The sequence below is a fragment of the Xiphias gladius genome, chromosome 23, assembly GCF_016859285.1.
Source record: "Xiphias gladius isolate SHS-SW01 ecotype Sanya breed wild chromosome 23, ASM1685928v1, whole genome shotgun sequence".
Taxonomy (NCBI): domain Eukaryota; kingdom Metazoa; phylum Chordata; class Actinopteri; order Istiophoriformes; family Xiphiidae; genus Xiphias; species Xiphias gladius.
This window is the reverse complement of record NC_053422.1, coordinates 6,586,354-6,604,290: the sequence shown is the minus strand read 5'-3', so window position 1 is coordinate 6,604,290 and position 17,937 is coordinate 6,586,354. Positions and strand designations below refer to the sequence as shown.

Below are 17,937 nucleotides of genomic sequence, written 5' to 3'. Positions count from 1 at the left end.
CTTTGCTGCTAGCAGAACGGCCTTCGCATGTAACAAGATCAGGTTTTAACCACAAGGTCTCAGGTTCGATCCCCTGTAGTGACCAGACTGTCTGTGAACAGATGTGCGAGCTGCTGTTGTCCTAGAGCAACAGACTGAACATGCTCAGTCATTGTAAGTTGCTCTGGAGAGAGCCAGCTTAATACCTAAAATATAAATGTAATTCTAACCCAGTAGTGAAACTCCCAGTGGGAGTGCTCACACACACACACACACACACACACAAACATACATACACACACACACACACACACACACACACACACACACACACACACACACACACACACACACACACACACACACACACACACACACACACACAGGCAGCCCCCACTCTCCACCACGATCTGAAGCAGAGCTATTATCTGTATGAAGAGAGGATTATGTGGCTCTCTGGGTTCAAACTCAATGCAAGTTCCGTCTTGAATCTTTAAATGCAATCTGGCCTTAACTGCAATATCCTCTCATATACCGTAAATGGATCATTTGGATCTGTTTGGACAATTCCTATCACCTGGAATATTTGGATGAGCGAGAATTAGCATGGCTTGCTTCACAGTTAAGCGAAATTATAACACAGACCCAGACCATGTGAGATCAGAGATTAAGTAGGGCAATGAAAACATATGTTCCTTTGATCTTTTGGGATCTGCCAACAGTTTAATGCATCAGCCGGTCACTTGTCACTTGTATGACCGTTTCAGAGCCCATAGAATGAACTTCCGTTGTAGTTTTTGGCATGGATAAGAAAAAGTCATCAGAAGACACGAGGGGCCTGTGTGAAATGCATCTACAAAGAAGCCTTATAACCAGACCGTATTGCCATTTTGTTTTCGCATCATTATTTAGCCTGAAATTGCGTTCATGGTAGTGGCAACTGAGAATGTTGTTTTGCCCCAACCAGTCAGTAGTGGCAGTCCTGTTGTCAGCATTTTACAGGCGACGAATAAGTGGTTGAGGGCTAGCAGGGGTTAGGAACACTTATCTTAACATTTGCCGTGTCAGTCAAAGAAATGTGTGGATTTAACAGCCTGTATGGCAGCGCTCATCTCAGCCATTGTGTTTGCCAATTTTGTTGCCATTTGTTTCTCACTGTTTTTCTGGCTCTGGCGCGGGAAGATAACGTCCCCCCATTCTCAATCCTGCCTACAAAGCTGTGACTCAGTTGTGTTCGCAACAGCTGTCAGTGAGCACAACTCCCAACCTATGTAACTCACTGAAAAATTAGAGGATTTTGGCAGGAATTAAAGTTAGGGTTACACACACAGATAGCAGTGTATTTACAGTAAAGTTGGCTACTTGTGATAAGAGTGTGCATTAGTGTTTCAGCTTCCTCCAGAGAGAGGAATGGGCTGACCTTTGCAATATTTCTGAGGTGAAAGATGGCAGTTTTGGCTGCGCTTCTAATGCTCTGTTCAGATTTATTGTCAGAGTCAAAGACCGCACTTATTTTTTTCTCCTTGCTGGGTAACATTAAAAGCTTCTGATATACGGTATGATGTAAGTTCTTCCTCCTTTTTACTTCTATGTCACTATGGGCTAAGTCTTATCACTACATATCTAAAGGAAGTTATGCTCTTGCGCCAGTTAAATTTAGCTCAGTATTATGTCATTTGACTTGAGGAATGTAGCTGAAGCTCTCATTTAAATACCTGAAAAGGAACACAGATATGGTTTAAGCTTAAATTTCTAGTTTGTCATCATCAGAAGCAAAGAAGACATCCAGGGATTTAAAAGGCTAAGGATAGATTTATAAAAATAAATTTCTGTTTCCATAAATTTTTCCTGGATAAATCAGGGCAGTGAAAGAGGACAGTGTTTAGAATTCAACACGTCCGCTGTGTGCTCAGAGCAGTGGGTTAACACTTGGGTGCCTTGTTCACCGTGGACACCAGTTATTTCCAGCATCACACACTCTCTCTCTCTCTCACACACACACACTCACACACACTTGATCTTTGTATCCCTCGCAAAGGCTTGTCATCTCCATTTTTCACTTTATCTCAAGCACGTTATCTCTTCCTCTAATATCAGCAGCCATTTGTTTTGTCGAACCTGACACACACGTGCACACAAACACCCACATGCACACAAAGATTTTTTTGTCTGATCTCTCGCTCAGCCACAAACTTAGTCTTTGCGCAGATTCTCTTTCACTCAGCTTGAAATGCAATGTCGATGTGGCTGCTGTTAAGGCCTCATGTTTACTGAACGCTACACTCCTGATTCTAACCATTACCGATTACGATTATTTCCACTATCTCCTTTATGCACTGTCCCCTTTTTTTCTCCACCCCTATCCTTTCGTTTAACTCCTCCTCAACCCCAGACACCACCCCAAACTCTCCGACCATATGAGTAATATTCCTCCTATGGGTTTACTCAGTGGCCAGGAGGGCATCCAAGGCCCCAAACAGCTGTTGTATAATTATACAAGCAGCAGGAGGGAGAAAATCAATACTCCTTTTACTCTTTTCCTCCACCCAGGCAGCCCGGTGGTTAGCAAGGCCGCCTTGTAATCAGAGGTCACAGGTTTAATCCCTGCAACAGCCAATGTGTCCGCTAGCAATCATGTGCTCGGTTGGAGTGTCCTTGACATTGAAATTGCTCACTCATCTACTGACAACTTTTTAATTGAAAATTAATTTCAGTTTCTCTGAAAAGTATTTGTTTGACAAGTGTATGTGGAAGATTTCTGAACCTCCAGGTTGTCGGGGCTGGAAGATGAAAATCCATCATTGTCTGTAGCAGCAGCCAGCTAGCTTAGTTTAGCATAGAGACTTTAAACAGGGGGAAACGGACTCGCTCCGGTGAAAAGGTACCAAAATCTGCCTACCAACACCTCTAGAGCTCACTAATTAACACATTAGATCTTGAATGGCTAATTCATACAAAACCAAAGTGTAAAAACAACAATTTGTGCTTTTACAGTGCCAAGCTAGGTCTTTCTCCATATCTCCAATCTTTCAGCTAGTGAAAGATATCAGCTGCTAGCTTTAGCTTCATATTTAGCTTATAGACATGACAGCGGAGTTGATCTTCTCATCCAATTTTCGGAAGAAGAAATCAATTGAATGTATTTCCCAAGCTGTAGGACACTTCCTTCAACAATACCATTTTTTATTGAGTATTATATTCTGGTTGGAGGTTGAAAATGTCCTGCAGTGGTAATGAGGAGGTTGTGAAGTTAAAGTGATCTGTTCCTTAATCTGCCGGCAATGCTGCAATGAAAGGGTGTGCATACAAACCAGGATAATAATGCATGTATCTGTTTGTTCTCTACCTGTCCTTGGCCAAGAGCACCGAGAAAGTTGAATTTTCACCTTGAATATTCATGAATCTGCTGAGTCCTGCAACAATGAAAAAGATTGCCAGGCGATGTAATCTTTGTTTTCGAAACAAATAAAGTTTTTTGCTGAACAGGGAAAAGAGTGGAATGCTTACGTTAGCATAGGCAGTGACTTGTCTTCATAGAAATTATTGATACAGAAAAAGCAGTAAGCATCATAAACAACAAGAGAAAAATGTTTAAATTTTTTAGTCTGACTGAGAGAAAAGGAAGTTTTAGGAAGATTTTAGGATACAGTCACATGTAGCTGCAACCAGTCTGTGTTTGAGTTGGACATTTTTTCTCAGTTTGGTGCAGAATTTTTCATTTTAACATGTCAGTGAATTTTTCATCCACAATATCTCACGTGCTCGACTGGCAAGTGGCATGTTTGGTAACTTTCATCTCCTTCTCTTCTTTTCATGGCTCTCTCCTTAACCTGGCTCCCAGGAATGCAATAAACCTCAGGTACGGTATCTCCTGACAATGTTGTCTGTTGTGTTTACTATATGTGAGTGCGAGTGTGTGTGTGTGTGTTGTCTGCTTTTCCGCATTTTCTAGCTGTCTGTGTTTGTACTTTTGTTAGTGGTTTTATCTGCGTCTGTTTGTTGTGTCTGTAGCTACTGGTAGACTTCCTTAATAAATACCTTCCATGTGCTGGCATGGAGACTGATAAAGGCAAAGAGGGAAGCCTGCACCACACTCCAATTCTATCACCTCAACTGCAATATGAATCGAACAGCCCTGATTTAAAAAAAAAAAAAAAAAAAGTCTCCATCTTTTGCTTCCATATATATGTTATCCTGTCTTGGATCTGGAAATAAGCGTGCTTGGTTGACAACGGACCTCATCATGTTACCAAGTGACGATAAAGAAATGATAAACATCAATTCTGGTGCAGTCTACGGTCCTGTAAACTGACATGATGGCAACAGCTTAGCCGATTGAGGTGCATAGAGTATATGAATCACTGCTGATGTGTTTGATAATGGTTCTGACTGTTTTAGGCTCTTTTGATTATTATGGGAATGGTTCCTGTGGGTCTCGCCTCAGTGTCGCTATGATCTCCCGATGGCAATGTTGATGTGCTAAGCGTTTTTTTTGTGATGGCTTTGACAGGTGCTTATCCGAGACATATCTAATATTTGTGCACCATGGAATTCAGTTACAGTGCATATCACCATAGTATCACCATTCCCTGCTAGGTCTGGAACCAGTATGTCATATCACAGTACTTCATCACGGTGTCCTGCAGTGTTCAGGCAGAAATGGATAGCAAGGAAGAGGCTGAAAAGATCAGAGCTCAAGGTGTTGAGCAGTCACACCTGCTGAGAAATGCGAGGGGGGAGAGAACAAACCTGCCACTCTCGGCCGAGGAAAAGCCGAGCTCCTATTTTTAGAGCTGTCCTTTGTGACAACCTGCTCTGCTTCAGCTGTGCGGAGATACAAAAGCCTCAGTTTTGAATAGACATTGTGTAGGAACTGTAGTGGTGAAAGCAGAAACGGATCGTTTGTATACTTTTCTTATCACCTTCTTGCCTCCTGCATTCCTTCATCTTTGGGGAGTCGAGCTCAAAATTACTCAGAGGAGCTTTTTAGAGCTGCCACTAATGTTTGTTTTCATTATCAAATCATTATTTTCTCAGTGAATCCATTAATCTTTTGGTCCATAAAATATAAAAAACAAATTTACCTGCACCCAAGTTGACATATTTAAATGGCTTTTTTTGTCACCTACAGTCTGTAACCCCAAGATATTCATTTTACTGAAAGACTAAAAAAACAGCAAATACTCTGATTTGAGAAGCTGGAACAAGTGAATAACTAGCATTTTTGCTTGAAAAGTCACTTAAATGTTAATCAGTCATTAAAATCATTGCTGATTAATTGTTTTTTTGACCAATTAATCAACTAATTGTTTCGGCTCTAGAGCTTTTTTATCATTTTTTACATTAGTGAAGACAGTGAGATGACGTGACTGTCAAACATGGTCATTGTGATTGATGAAAGACGGCATGGTTCATTTATTTTCTATAGTATCTAACGCAATAAATATGCAGTTAAAGCCAGTCTTCCTTTGTTTCGTTGAATTGAGCTCCCACATATCTCTTTTTTTAGCACAGACACCACAACCAGAATCTGCGTTTATAGTTATTTATAGCAAGATATCAAACATTTTTCTTTGACGGAAATAGAACAGATATTTTTGGGCAGAGTTCATAGTCGATAATACAGCTGAAATTGTGCCTTGTGCCAGTGAGGAGAATGAGCTACTCATTTACAACCTGCTGTCGTTCCTTTTTCAGCCAGTGTTAAAGAACACCCTTACTGACATTTGATGTGCTTTTCATGTCAGTTGTGACATTCAAAGACCTTTTTGAACGTTGAGTATTTTCAAAAGGGTTGACAGATGACATTTATTTAGATGGTGATGAGCCTGCATGGCGAGGATAACAAAGTACACTGTTTTTTTTTTTATTTGATCAGAGCCTCACTAAACAATTGATAACGGAATTGTTAGATCTATTCAGCGTTGAGCCGGGGTTGAGCCGAGACAATGCTCGATACAGCAGGAGATACTTGAGATATTCATTACAATGCCTAGTCTACTTGTCTGGATAGATAGATCTGGTTAAACTATGTTTTCCATGAGTCTAAAATAAACTTAATACAGCTCTCTTGCTTCATGTTGGGTGCACAGTCCCCTTACGAAACTTAATGTTGAGAAAGACCGTGATAAGAGTGATAAAAGACTGAGATCGAATTGGTGTTTTTAGTTCAGTTTGAGACAATACTCTGGTATACAGGCATGAAAAAAGAGGTTTTCATCAAACCTCCGTATAATATTGTATTCAATATTAGTACTGAGTCAGTACTAATATTGTCCATTAGTATATCAGAGTAAAAATGAGAATAAAAGGGGCTCGAAGTAATATCTTCTAACATTAGTTACACAGTGTGATGTGTGAACTATTAAGTTGTAAAAGATGGTATCAGTTAATGCATCAAATTCCACATGAGCATGCTCCACATGCTCGTCCTGAGATCCATTTATATCTGACTTGTCACACCATCCAACAAGTTAGAGTATAAAACCGGTTTTAAGTCCTGCCATAATGACTGTGTGTCTCATCGAGGAAATATTCAGCCTTAGATCCTTTCCACTTACTCATCCAGAGTTAGTGATTATTACGGAAGGTATTTCATAATGAAAAATTGTTATTTACTTTTTGGTATAACCTTCACCCCTTGACCCTCGTGGTTTTATTTAAATACAGCTAGTTAGCTGAGTAGTTTGTAGGTATTTGAGGGAGTCTGTGATTGCTGCTGCCCTAAAAATAGTGTTTACTGTCTATCATATTAGGGCTACTGTTATTTGGTCAGAAATGTTTCTCTCCGGCTTTTAATGTGATGAATTTCATCCCGTATGGTTTTTGAAAGGTGGTGCAAATCATTCAGTAATATCAAATTGGCTCCATATGGCCATTTATCAGCAAAAAAAAATGAAAAACAGCCCCCTCTGCTTAGGCCTGTAGTGCAATAGTGCTAGCGAGATGGCTTAATGCATGGCGATGTTGGTCTGTTGACCATGTCCGAGTCAAGTTTTAAGTCTATAGCTATAGATACAGCCCACCTGTACTTAATTGGCTGCATTTTAATTTCGGACTTTACTGACAAGTAATTGAATTGACAGTTTCCATCATATGTTTTTCTTAATGCTGTACTTTTAGTTTACCGCACGCATTTGACCTTACTGTTAAAGATTGCCTTTACCTTTCTCCTCCTTTCTTTTTGATATGGAATGGAGAGAAACAGAAAAATTGGGCAAGGAACAAAAAGGAGAAACTAGCTCCCTGTAGCTGACTGACACAGTAAGACCAGCCCCCCCCAAAAAAAACAAAACAACCAGCATTGTAAAGTTAAAGACTTCCAGTTCATAACCTTCCAGTTAGTCTTTAACCTGATCCGGAAACCTCTAGTTAATTATCAACTTTTCACTCAGTTACCAAAAATCTTACTTTAACACTTATTCTCTAAAGCATCTCTTTTCATTCCCAATTTTGATTCATGCACCTTGTAGCAGGTGGAGGGGTACGACAGATGTGTTGCCCCCACAACCATAATCTTTTAAACGTGCCTGGCTGCATGTGTTTCTGCCAAATTATTTTCAAAGCAGGGGGCAGGTGACAACGGCCTAATAAATGAAATAATCCCTCGGGCTGTGGCAACAGTGAAATGTAGTCTCTTTATTAGATCATCTTTCTCGTTCTAACAATGCTATTTAGAGGTGTTGTAATGGCAGCGACGTCAAGGATTAATGCACCGAGCTGGCAGTCGGTACCGTTGTGTTTCCTCTACATGTGGCCTTCTGTTGGCTTACATACAAAGTCAGCGAACAAGGTTAGACACAGATCGACAAATGAGAGTATGTTGGGTTTCACCCTGTGATCGCAGGCTCGTGTCCATGAATATGCATGTGTCTTGTTGACGTTTTCTTGAGCGATTTATTGAAAAGCTACCCATGCAGTCACTGCAAGTCAGATAAGATTGGAAACTGAAGTCTCAGTGTTTGGTGGTGCAAGATGTAGTTTTATTTGTTAAGATTCAGGCTGGTTGATTCTGTATATGCTGTGGGATATTCTGGCTTTGTGTGTCCTTTCTGCTTTCTTGATATCAGCGAAGTGGACAAAAAAACTTTCACTTTCAAAACACTTACATGAATCAATCACACAAAACTCCTCTCTGAAAAACTTCATGTTTCAGTTGGAGAGAAATCAAAGCATTCCTCTGGCCAGTGTGTACTATTACAGTCTTTCACTCCGTCTCTGCCCTCTTGCCATCGAGCTAGTATAGATATATCAGGTGAGGAACTGAGCCTCAGACATGCAGTCCAGATATGACAAAGTTGGTTGTTTTTTTTTAATTTTCTTTTGCTACTTGTGAGTGCGCATCTGATTGTAAATGTAATTAAGTGAATGTTTTACAATGCAATGTTATGATTGTATTGCAGAAAAAAATGCAGAAAAATCTCATGTTGCTCATCTTGTTGTAAGACATACCTACTAAAATCACCATTGAAATGATTGAAATGTGAGTGTCTTCTGCTGTTTTTCTGAACATGAATGTCAAGAGCTGAATTAAGGTGTTAAAGAAGGTGGCATACATTTAAAGATGTCGCCATGTAATGAGCACTTTTTCTGTTATCACCCTTGAAACAGTCGCGTGCGTGCGTGCGTGTGTGCGCTGGTGTGTCAACCAGCGGCGTAATGAGGTTTTTATGGCTCTAATGCTACACATCAGCGAACAAAACCATCACATGGCCTACGCTCTAAATGCATGGAACAGTTACGGGCATGCCAGGTTCACAGACTGTTTACAAATGGCAGATGAGGCTCCGCCCCCCTCCACCTCGTCCATTAAGGACACCCTGCAATTGAGCATGAGTGCATTTATGTTATTCTCAAGTGGCGTTTTTCACATCACTGTCGCAGTCCTCTAAGATTGATGCTCCCCTGCCTCTCTCCCTTTACATTTAGAATGTGATTAGTCAGTAGAAAAAAAAAAGGCTTGTTTGTTCCTAGAAAGCTTTGCACAATGGGGGTCGAGCAGGAAGGTCTGATATTCCCCAGACTCGACCCCGTTGCCGCGGTGATGTAATGATGCCCCGGCCGTCCCCACCCCCGGGCGATTGCCGGCGACGTTAATGACGGGGCTGCACAGCAAAGCACCTGAGCTTTTTTGTTGTTTGGATACATTACATCATGGCTCGGGGCAGGAGAGGTGATGTCATAGCGGGTCTCCAGCTTCCCTCCCCCACCAACGCCTCCCACTCACCTCCCCACTGCTTTGACTGAGGCAGCTCCAAAACCGGCTAGTAGTGCGCTGCTTTCTAGGCATTGTCTGAGGCAGAGCAGCCAGGCTCTTTACACACCATAACACAAAGCTCCAGCCTCGGCTGTCAGCACAACAAATTCATGTTTCAGATGTGTTATGGTTTTTATTGGATTAGCTGTTGCTGTTTTCATTTGTGCATTAATCGAGAAACTATCTTTATATTTGAGAGTCTGTGTCTTGGGGTTTTTTTGCAGAATTTAAACTTGATTATCAAGTATGAAGCTCAGAAATAGTATCATGATTCTTGTTTATGAATGCAAATAATGTACGACTGCAACCGAGGATTACGTTCGTTTTTTTTTTATTAACCTGTCAAAAAGTGTATGATCAATTGTTTAAGACACTCAAAATTGCCCATCACAAGCCCCACGTGAAACCTTTCATAGTGGTGGTTTTGTCCAATAGACAGTCCAAAACACCCAAATATACAATATACAACAAATTAAACTGGAGAACAGCAAATCCTCCAGTTTGAGAACCTGGAACCAGTGAATGTTTGTTTTGCATTTTTGCAAAATACATGACCTAAATAATTCATCACTCTTCAAAATAGTTGTTTAATTTTCTGTCGATAGTCCTACTGATAAACTGACCAGTAGCTTTAGTGCTAAAATTATGCTTTAGCTGCTTTTTATGCAGTTAGTGTATTGTCCTGAAAGGCACTGACGGTTTTGTCTCTGTTATTTTTCAAAACATCAAAATGACAAGAAAATAACTGCGATGGGAAATGATTGACACTGTCAGGAATAAAGGACAATGGTTTGACAGCAAAATAAAAAAATAAATGTCATATGTACATTCTGAGGTGTGACACTTCTTGGTGATGCGCTGCTTTATTTTCATCTTCCAGAGTGAATTCTCGCAGCTCCAGTCGGTAATATTAAGTCCTTATTTGTGCTTTGGTTGTGAACTGAATTGTTGGTTATTTTGTGATGTGGATATGAACTGTTGCGGGTCTGTCGGTCATTGTCTCGCTGGGCCTTTTAACCCTCATTGTTCCCTGTGACGCCTCGTATTGTCATTTAAAGTGTCGCCCTCCTCATATCTCTGTCTGTCAGGCGACTTCCATGTGTGGGACCTTCTATGCATCTAATATCCAGAGTCTCCCGAGGCATGGCCTGCCACCTGAACACACACACATGCATCACACACACACACACGTTTTCCCTCTTGCTCTCACAAAGCAGAGAAGTGTAGTCGAGTTGTTTTTGTTATTTGAGGCTCAGTCAGTGACGCTGCTGCTGCTCGTCGTACCACAGCTGAGTGAAGGTGAAGTGGCAGAGTGTATTGCCACTTTTCCTGTCCCCGTCCCTTTTTACAAACACACTGCCTCCTCCGTTTCACCATGTCTCGCTGCTCCCGTCGCCACAGCAACCGAAGGCCCTGGAGGGTGTGTAAGGGGCTCGGTGGGTGGGTGGGTGGGTGGTTGGTTAGTTGGGTGCGGGATTGGCGGGGGGGGGGGTGCTCGTGCTCACCCAGTTGCCATGGCTATTCCAGCTGAGTGACGGTGACAGAGTGACATCATTGCTGCCAGTCCCTGTGTTTGGCTGCTGTGGGCCCATTTTGAGCACTTTCTTCTTCCCCTGCCTCCGTTGAAGCCCCATCTTTTACTCCTTTACCCAAGAAATGATGCTACTCCTTCTCTCTTTCTGTCTTTCTGTCTGTCCACCTCTTTTACTCACTCTCTGAAGAGGAAGTGCTTCTGTCTCCGTTTCTGTCTCACCGCCCAGGAAATGGCTTTCCTTCCTCCCGTTACTATGCCAACCGGCTCCAGCCTCTGTCTTGTGCCGAAGTGAGCGTGATAATGGCATTACTCGCACCGTGCTCCTCTCCTCCCTCTCTCCCTCCATCCTTCTATCACCCCTCCATCCATTTCTCTCCCCTTTCATTTTTTTTTTTTTTTTATCCTCCCACCACTTGTCTGCAACTCTTGCTTGTCGTTTTGCTTTGAGTGTGGTCTCATTTCACCTCTCCATCCCATCTTTCTTCCTCACTTCCAATTCCTCGTCCGCCCTTCTCCTCTTTCCACCTCCCTGTCCACGCTGGGGGTGTTGTGAGCCCCCCAGAGGAGCACGGCCATAGTGACTTCTCTTACAGCGTCACTGTCAGGCAGGGAGGAGGTCCTTACTGCCCCCCCCCCCCCCCACTACCCCACCCCACCCCACCATCGCCACCATTCCCTTCCCTTCCCCTCCCCTCCTCCACCCCCTGACACACATACACACATCCCACTGCTCCCGTTACAAACAAACCGCTGGGTTCAACGTACAGTACCTCGGCGGAGGCTGCAGGCGTCTCTCTCTTCAAATAATCTAATGGTGCATAAAGGCGTTTGTGTGTGCGTGTGTTTTCGTGTGTTGTAGCTTTACTTTTGGGAGAGGGAGGGGAGAAAGAGAGATAGAGAGGGAAGGCGGAGGGAGCAAACGTGAGTGAAAGTGTTGTCAGCCATTTTTCTCATCTTTTTCCCCCCGTTTTCCGCTTTATTATGGTTGCGCCGCTGCTCTCCGTCTAGAGATGCGATTGTCAAGTGCGCGGAGAGAGGGAGCTGGCTTTTTCTTCCCTGGGATAGAGGGATATTTTTCTCGCCTGAGCTCTTAAGATATTTCCGTGGGAAGCAGCGGGGAGGCTGGAATAAACGCCGGAGCCGGCGTCGCTTTGGAGAGTCTAATCAGGCCGAGGGAACAGCGGATACTCCCCAAACTGTCAAGCCGCCGCCTCCTTCCAGGGAGACGGTGCAGCCGAGGGAGGGGAGTGGGCAGGTGGCTAGTATGAAGACGGGGGTCTGTGCTGTAGCATAGAGCCGGTCCGGGATGCTAGATTTTAGCCCGGCGAACATTTTTTCACTATGAAACCATTAGCAGCGTCAGACAGCAATGGAGTCCCGAGCCAGCAAGATAAAACCCCGGTAAGTAGCCCATCGACGTGCAACGTTTTCTCTCCATCCTTTTTTTATTTTTTATTTCGCCTCCCTCTCTCCCTCATTTATGGCCCCACTAGATATGATTACCGGCCGTTTAATGGACGCGCATCGGATTTCTATCGAGCCCTGCAGAGGATGAACGACTGCCAGGGCAGACCGAGGACGAGACAGAAACCCGAACGCGTTGATCGGGGGGCTGATTATTGCCTCCGATGTGTGTCAGTGTGTTGTACTAGAAACGGCCGCCATGTGCTCGCTGCCACTCACGCGCGCGGACACGCGCACGCTCGCGTGAATCTTACGGACCCTATGGATTTCACGGGCCCAGTGCGTTTAAATAACACAGTAGGCAAGATTGTTAAAAAAAACAAAACCTCGGAACATATCTTTAAAGAAGTGAAACCTATTAAAAGTACCAGGTCAACATGTTGCAAATAAGACACACTATAATTATCCACCCAGATAATGATTTTTCCTTTGGTTAAAGACACACACACACACACACACACACACACAGACCCGGTGGTGCAGATGTATGTGTGTAACGACCGACGTCTCTGCCCTCATTATGTTTTACGGCGCACTGAGGTGACAATGCTGGATCGTAGGTCCATAAGACGTGCATGTGAAATGAACCAGCCCGACCAGTCAACCACACCAGGTGCCATCTGCATTGGAAGGGGTGGGGGAAACAAAACAAAAACAAAAAAAAAAACAGTATAAGCAATAGATCAGATGGGTTTGATGGGAGGTGATGTCATGTGTGCAGACATGGAGCTGCCCTAAATTCAGTTATCCCACCTTTTAGCCTCAGGGAGCTGTCACAGCCCTGGTAGCATTGCAGTAAATTATGCAAGGTGAGTTATCTTAAAGCCGAGAAATCGACCCTTTGCAAGAATAGCCTTGATATATTTGAGTGTCTATTCGGTTTGTTTTTTGCTTTTTTTTTTGTTTTTTTGTTTTCTGTTTTATGACGGTAACCAGCTGAAGCACTAGTTTCGACCCACCGGTTTATTTACCGCCGCTCGCCGGTGGCGCTGTCCGTGGTGCTAGAGGCAGCCGGCAGCTCCAGCAGACACTCGGGAGGCCTGGGCCGATCTGCACTTGAACGGTAAACGGATTGATCGACTGTCAGCGCCGCTGGCATCAGTCACACGCCGGGACCGCGCACACACAGACACACACACGCACACACACGCATGCAGGCGGCGTTGTAAATCACACTGATGGACGGTTCCTGGATCACAGAGCACAGATGCCTCACGAAAAATCACCTTAATATTCCTATAATAGTCATAGATGTGTCATTGTTGATGACATATTTCATCTGCTTTCCTCAGTGAGGCCTTATAGGATACTATGAGCCACAAAGAATCTCTGCAGATGGAAGCATCCTCAATTTCTATAACTTCTTAATCTATATACTTTTATATTTAAACATCTTTTATGAAAAATGTTCTCATTTTTTAGTTTTTTACCTAAAGTGGATGCTTATCAGCACAAAGCTATTTGTTTACCTGCCATATGTAGCCAAAGGCAACTCTCCCTAAATGAGGCTAGTAATGCTGTGTACTTGTCTTGCTGCTTTTAATGTCTTATGTTAAGAACCTGCCTTGTTTTTAAAGGTGAAATACAAATAAACATACATTGCCTTGTCTTGCCAAAACTAAATGTTTTAGTAGGCTCTAAGGTTTCAATATGCATACACAGAGTGTGCAGCTAATTTGCATTTTGATGCTGACTGTACCTTTTTATAGCGTATAATATTTTGGGGCATTCTATGGCCGATATATTTCGACCTTTATAATCCATAGACATAAAGATGTGCTGTGTCATTTGAGTAATCTCCTTACTTCAATAGATCTTTCAACATTGATTTGGCTGGTTTTCCAGGAATTTTTCAAAAGCACAGAACCAAGTGAGTGATAGCCACTCTACACGTCTAACACATCCTTGAAATAATTATGACGTGGCTACTATAGTTGCTTTTAACAAGGAAAGGCACAACAGCACATGTGCCTTCAAGTGGCACATCACTCTAATTCAGAAATCCTTAGTGGTCGAATACAGTAGTTTCTACAGCCAAAACATAATTAAAGTCAAACACACATGCACCTCAGGTTGGACTTGGGCCAGCAGGGAAGCCAGCAAGTTAACGCAATAGCAATTATGTAAAACACTGGAAAACATGAGTGGAACAATCTCAGTTTGGCTCATTTTAAACTTGGCTGTCTTTCAGCATGTGTAAATTGGCTACATATTTTGCAATCAGGACAGACAGGGCTAACATTTTTTTTCATTGATATTTTTAATTGGATGTTGTCACAATCTTGGGAAAGAGACTTTAGACCTTTGCATGTTCATCCTCCTTATCTCTCTCGTACTTCTCTATCTTTTCTCCCATCCCCTTCATTTCTTTTTTTTCCTTTTCGTTTTCTTATGTTTTTAGCATATAAATAGAGGCTTTTGTAAATATTCATTTAGCCTAACAGGGAACCCACCATGGGTGTAGATCTTATTAGAGTAACAACACCAAAGTAGGCTCATGACCATTTGCTGCAATATGTTTAATTCCCAGATTGCTTATCTTTTCTCGGGAGACCTGTGATTTCCATTCTTATAGCTACATCTTATCTTTACTGCAACGAGGCACATGTTGACTTACACCGTCACCGTACAATTCATTTTGATTTATCAGGCGTTTATGGACCTTCATGGCTTCATCTTTTGGTGATAGCTTGGCCATGAATGCTGTCTCCTTATCTTCGAACATTTGTGAAATTGATGGCCATATACTCAAGACCTGTGCTTAGATGTTTTAGCTTTTGATGGGCTTGGATAGCAAATCAGATGGAAATTGCAGTCAGGGAATTTACACCGATAGCATCGTTTTTGCCGCTATTATAACCCGTTTCATTATTTACCTGAAAATGTAAAGTTCACCACCTATATCTCTTATAATCTTGTTAAAAACTGTCAGTAATATGAACACTGTGCAAACAAACATACTTTTTGAAGAGTTATTGATTTGTTGCTTCTACCAGTATACTTTTTACAGTCATTGACATCTGGAACAACTGTGATTTTAATAGCATTATAGGGGACTGTATTCCTCCATCATAGGTAATCATCTCCCCCTGTTTAACTTCTCGCTTGTGTGGTGCTCATTGGTGGAGCTATAACTGGGAGAGGAAAGCCCAGAGAGCATATCAGGCCCATTTAATCGGACATCCCGCTGAAAGGGTTTTAATCTCTTCATCCATGAGGCTCAGGAAAGCGAGAAGCTGCCACCATGGTCAGGGGAAACTCAGGGACATGCCTTCTCTCTATTTAACAAGCAGACAAAGTTAAAACCACATGTAAAATGTTTAAAGGAACAGCACAGCTTTAGGCAGTTTAAGCTGCTTGAATTCAGAAAGAAAAATCTTTGTTGTTGTGTTTTGCTAAATAATTTAAACCTCTTAAACTACCAATTTAAATTTGACTGTCTTCAGTGAAAGTAGGACTCTTTTTAAGACTCTTTGATGGTTCGTACACCACGCAGGGTGTTGGTGTTCGGTGCAGAGTTTTGGAGATCTAGTGTAGTAGCACAGATTCACCCCCAGCATATAAAGGCGGTAAAGAGATTGAGAGCCAGCCAGCGCTTCCACCCAGGGCTTCCACCAAGCAATCTAGGTCATTAGGTCTACAGTGTAATTTAAGGAGCGCCACATCTGCTCACATGTAGGCAGAACTGAATGTTGTGGCTCGAGCATTAGGGCGACGCTTAATCCTCCTGTGACAGCCGATTGTACGTATTTTCGGCTCGCGATTCTGCAGAGCTCACTTCATTTGTTTGTGATAGAACACTGAATTTGGAGCAGAGGCGTACAGAGAGGCCTATATAAGGTAGGAGAATAATCACACTCTGGCGTGGTGGTTGCTGTCGAGTATATTTCAAGCAGATTTAAACAATAGCATTTTATTTAAAACTCCGCAAATCATTTGGGGTTAACTACACACAGTGCATGTACTGCTGTTGTCGTGCCACTGATAGGAAAAACTTAATGAGTGCGTGTCATTATTGTTGCGCTGGCGTCCATCTTGGCCCGACCTCTTGCATGCCATTGGGCTGAAGAGGTCAGTGGACCACATGCTTATGGACTGAATGGACCCTGGCTTATTGACCAACAGACGGATGACCTAAATGAGTGAAGAGAAAGGATTAAGTGTTTATTATCCTCTCCCTTTATCCCTCTTCCCTGCCCTCCCTTTATTTCTCCCTCTTTCCAGGGGGAGGGGCTTGTATGTAGGGGGGTTTGTTGGGAGAAGGTGGGACCCTTTTTGTCGCTGGTTGTGGAAACCAGTGGGAATATTATTATTGACATGTAGACCACTCCGGTGCCTGGCTGGAAGGCCATATCGACGAACTCCACATGACTGGTCTTGTACTCTCAATAATGAGAATATTCCATTCATTTACGCCCAGTGCACTCCCACTTATTGAGTATCCAACCAAAATATTAAGAATACGTAACAGTTAGGGATTTACTTGACGTTGATATGAATTTGGATTCATATGAAGTGGTGATGTTTCTGGCTAGAGGTATTTCTTTTTTAATGTATATTCTAATGTATTCTTAAAGGGAGAAGGCTAGTTAGATTCTATATTTTTCTTATTGTCGGCAAACCTATGAAAAGACCAAAACCAAAAAAACCATAGTTTTGATTTTCCCAAACCGTCTGTGGCACACATGCCCAAGCCTATTCTCTCATACAGAAGATGTAAATCTTTATAAACAAGTCATGAATATATCTATATCTGTTAATATATATAAACAATCATTACTCAAACAGGAGGATAAATAGTGTATTCTTTAGGGACTACTTTCAGCTGCAGATTAATACACATTTACGATACTTGTTTGTAGGGTCGGTTCATTGTTGGTTAAAGTCTTTCCATGGGATTTCCATGGGATTTGTTGACACCAGAATTATTCTTTAACATATATACTGTTTATAGACGTTTCATAGTTAGTGTTTTGCCCTGATTGCAAACCAAATTACCTTCAGCATAAAAGTAAAGTTGAAGTTGAGCCTCAAAGCCACAGCACTCTGACAGCAAATGTCTCAGTAAATATAAACGGTCGCGGTGGCAGGTCCTTCATACATATACACTTCTGAGGTTCGTGTTACACGAGAATGATGCGCTAAACCATAATCAGTTTTGGTCCTAAAAGTCATCAAAAGAAAATGTGATGAGGCTTTGCCACTGCAAACATAAACAAAGACATTCATCACACTAACACACAGTATTGTCCAGCCAGTAATAATAACCTGGAAGTCAGCTGGAGGCATTCAGGGTGAAGTCGACCAGACAAGGGGCTGGGAAATAGTAGCCTGAGGGGGGGTTAGTGACTGACTGGCCCCTCCGGTTGACCATTTTGGTTAGTGCAGCCAGGCAGATAATTAAACGGGATGGCAATCTTTGACAGTGTAATCACATCACACCTCAGTGCCACAGGAGCTGCACTGTCTGGCTCGTAGTCTCTTGTCACTGATACATAAAGGCTGTTTGTGAATAGATATATCTCATACTGTAATTTTCCACTCACAAACAGCTCAGAAATGTCTTCAAATAACTTGCAAGACCTTGTGCTAAATCAATTCGGTGCCTCAATACTTTTTCAGTTTTTCAGTTTTATTGTGGATCATGAATATTGAGAAGTCTTTTAGTCAAAACCAGTTTCCAGTATTCCACATTGATAATTCT

The 17,937-nt window shown here is 42.4% G+C and overlaps 1 protein-coding gene across 8 annotated transcripts in view; it reads left to right on the top strand.

The window, feature by feature from the left end:
- The window catches only part of rapgef2b (Rap guanine nucleotide exchange factor 2b), a 115,045-nt gene that overhangs the window by 64,479 nt on the left and 32,629 nt on the right, over positions 1–17,937 (top strand). For 5 of the 8 annotated variants that reach the window (XM_040119574.1, XM_040119572.1, XM_040119570.1 and 2 more), the window contains exon 7: positions 3,821–3,838. The exons of the other annotated variants lie outside the window; for them this stretch is intronic. In XM_040119574.1, the coding sequence (XP_039975508.1) occupies positions 3,821–3,838 (18 nt within the window). The remainder of the gene's footprint in view (positions 1–3,820; positions 3,839–17,937) is intronic. 8 annotated transcript variants of the gene reach the window in all.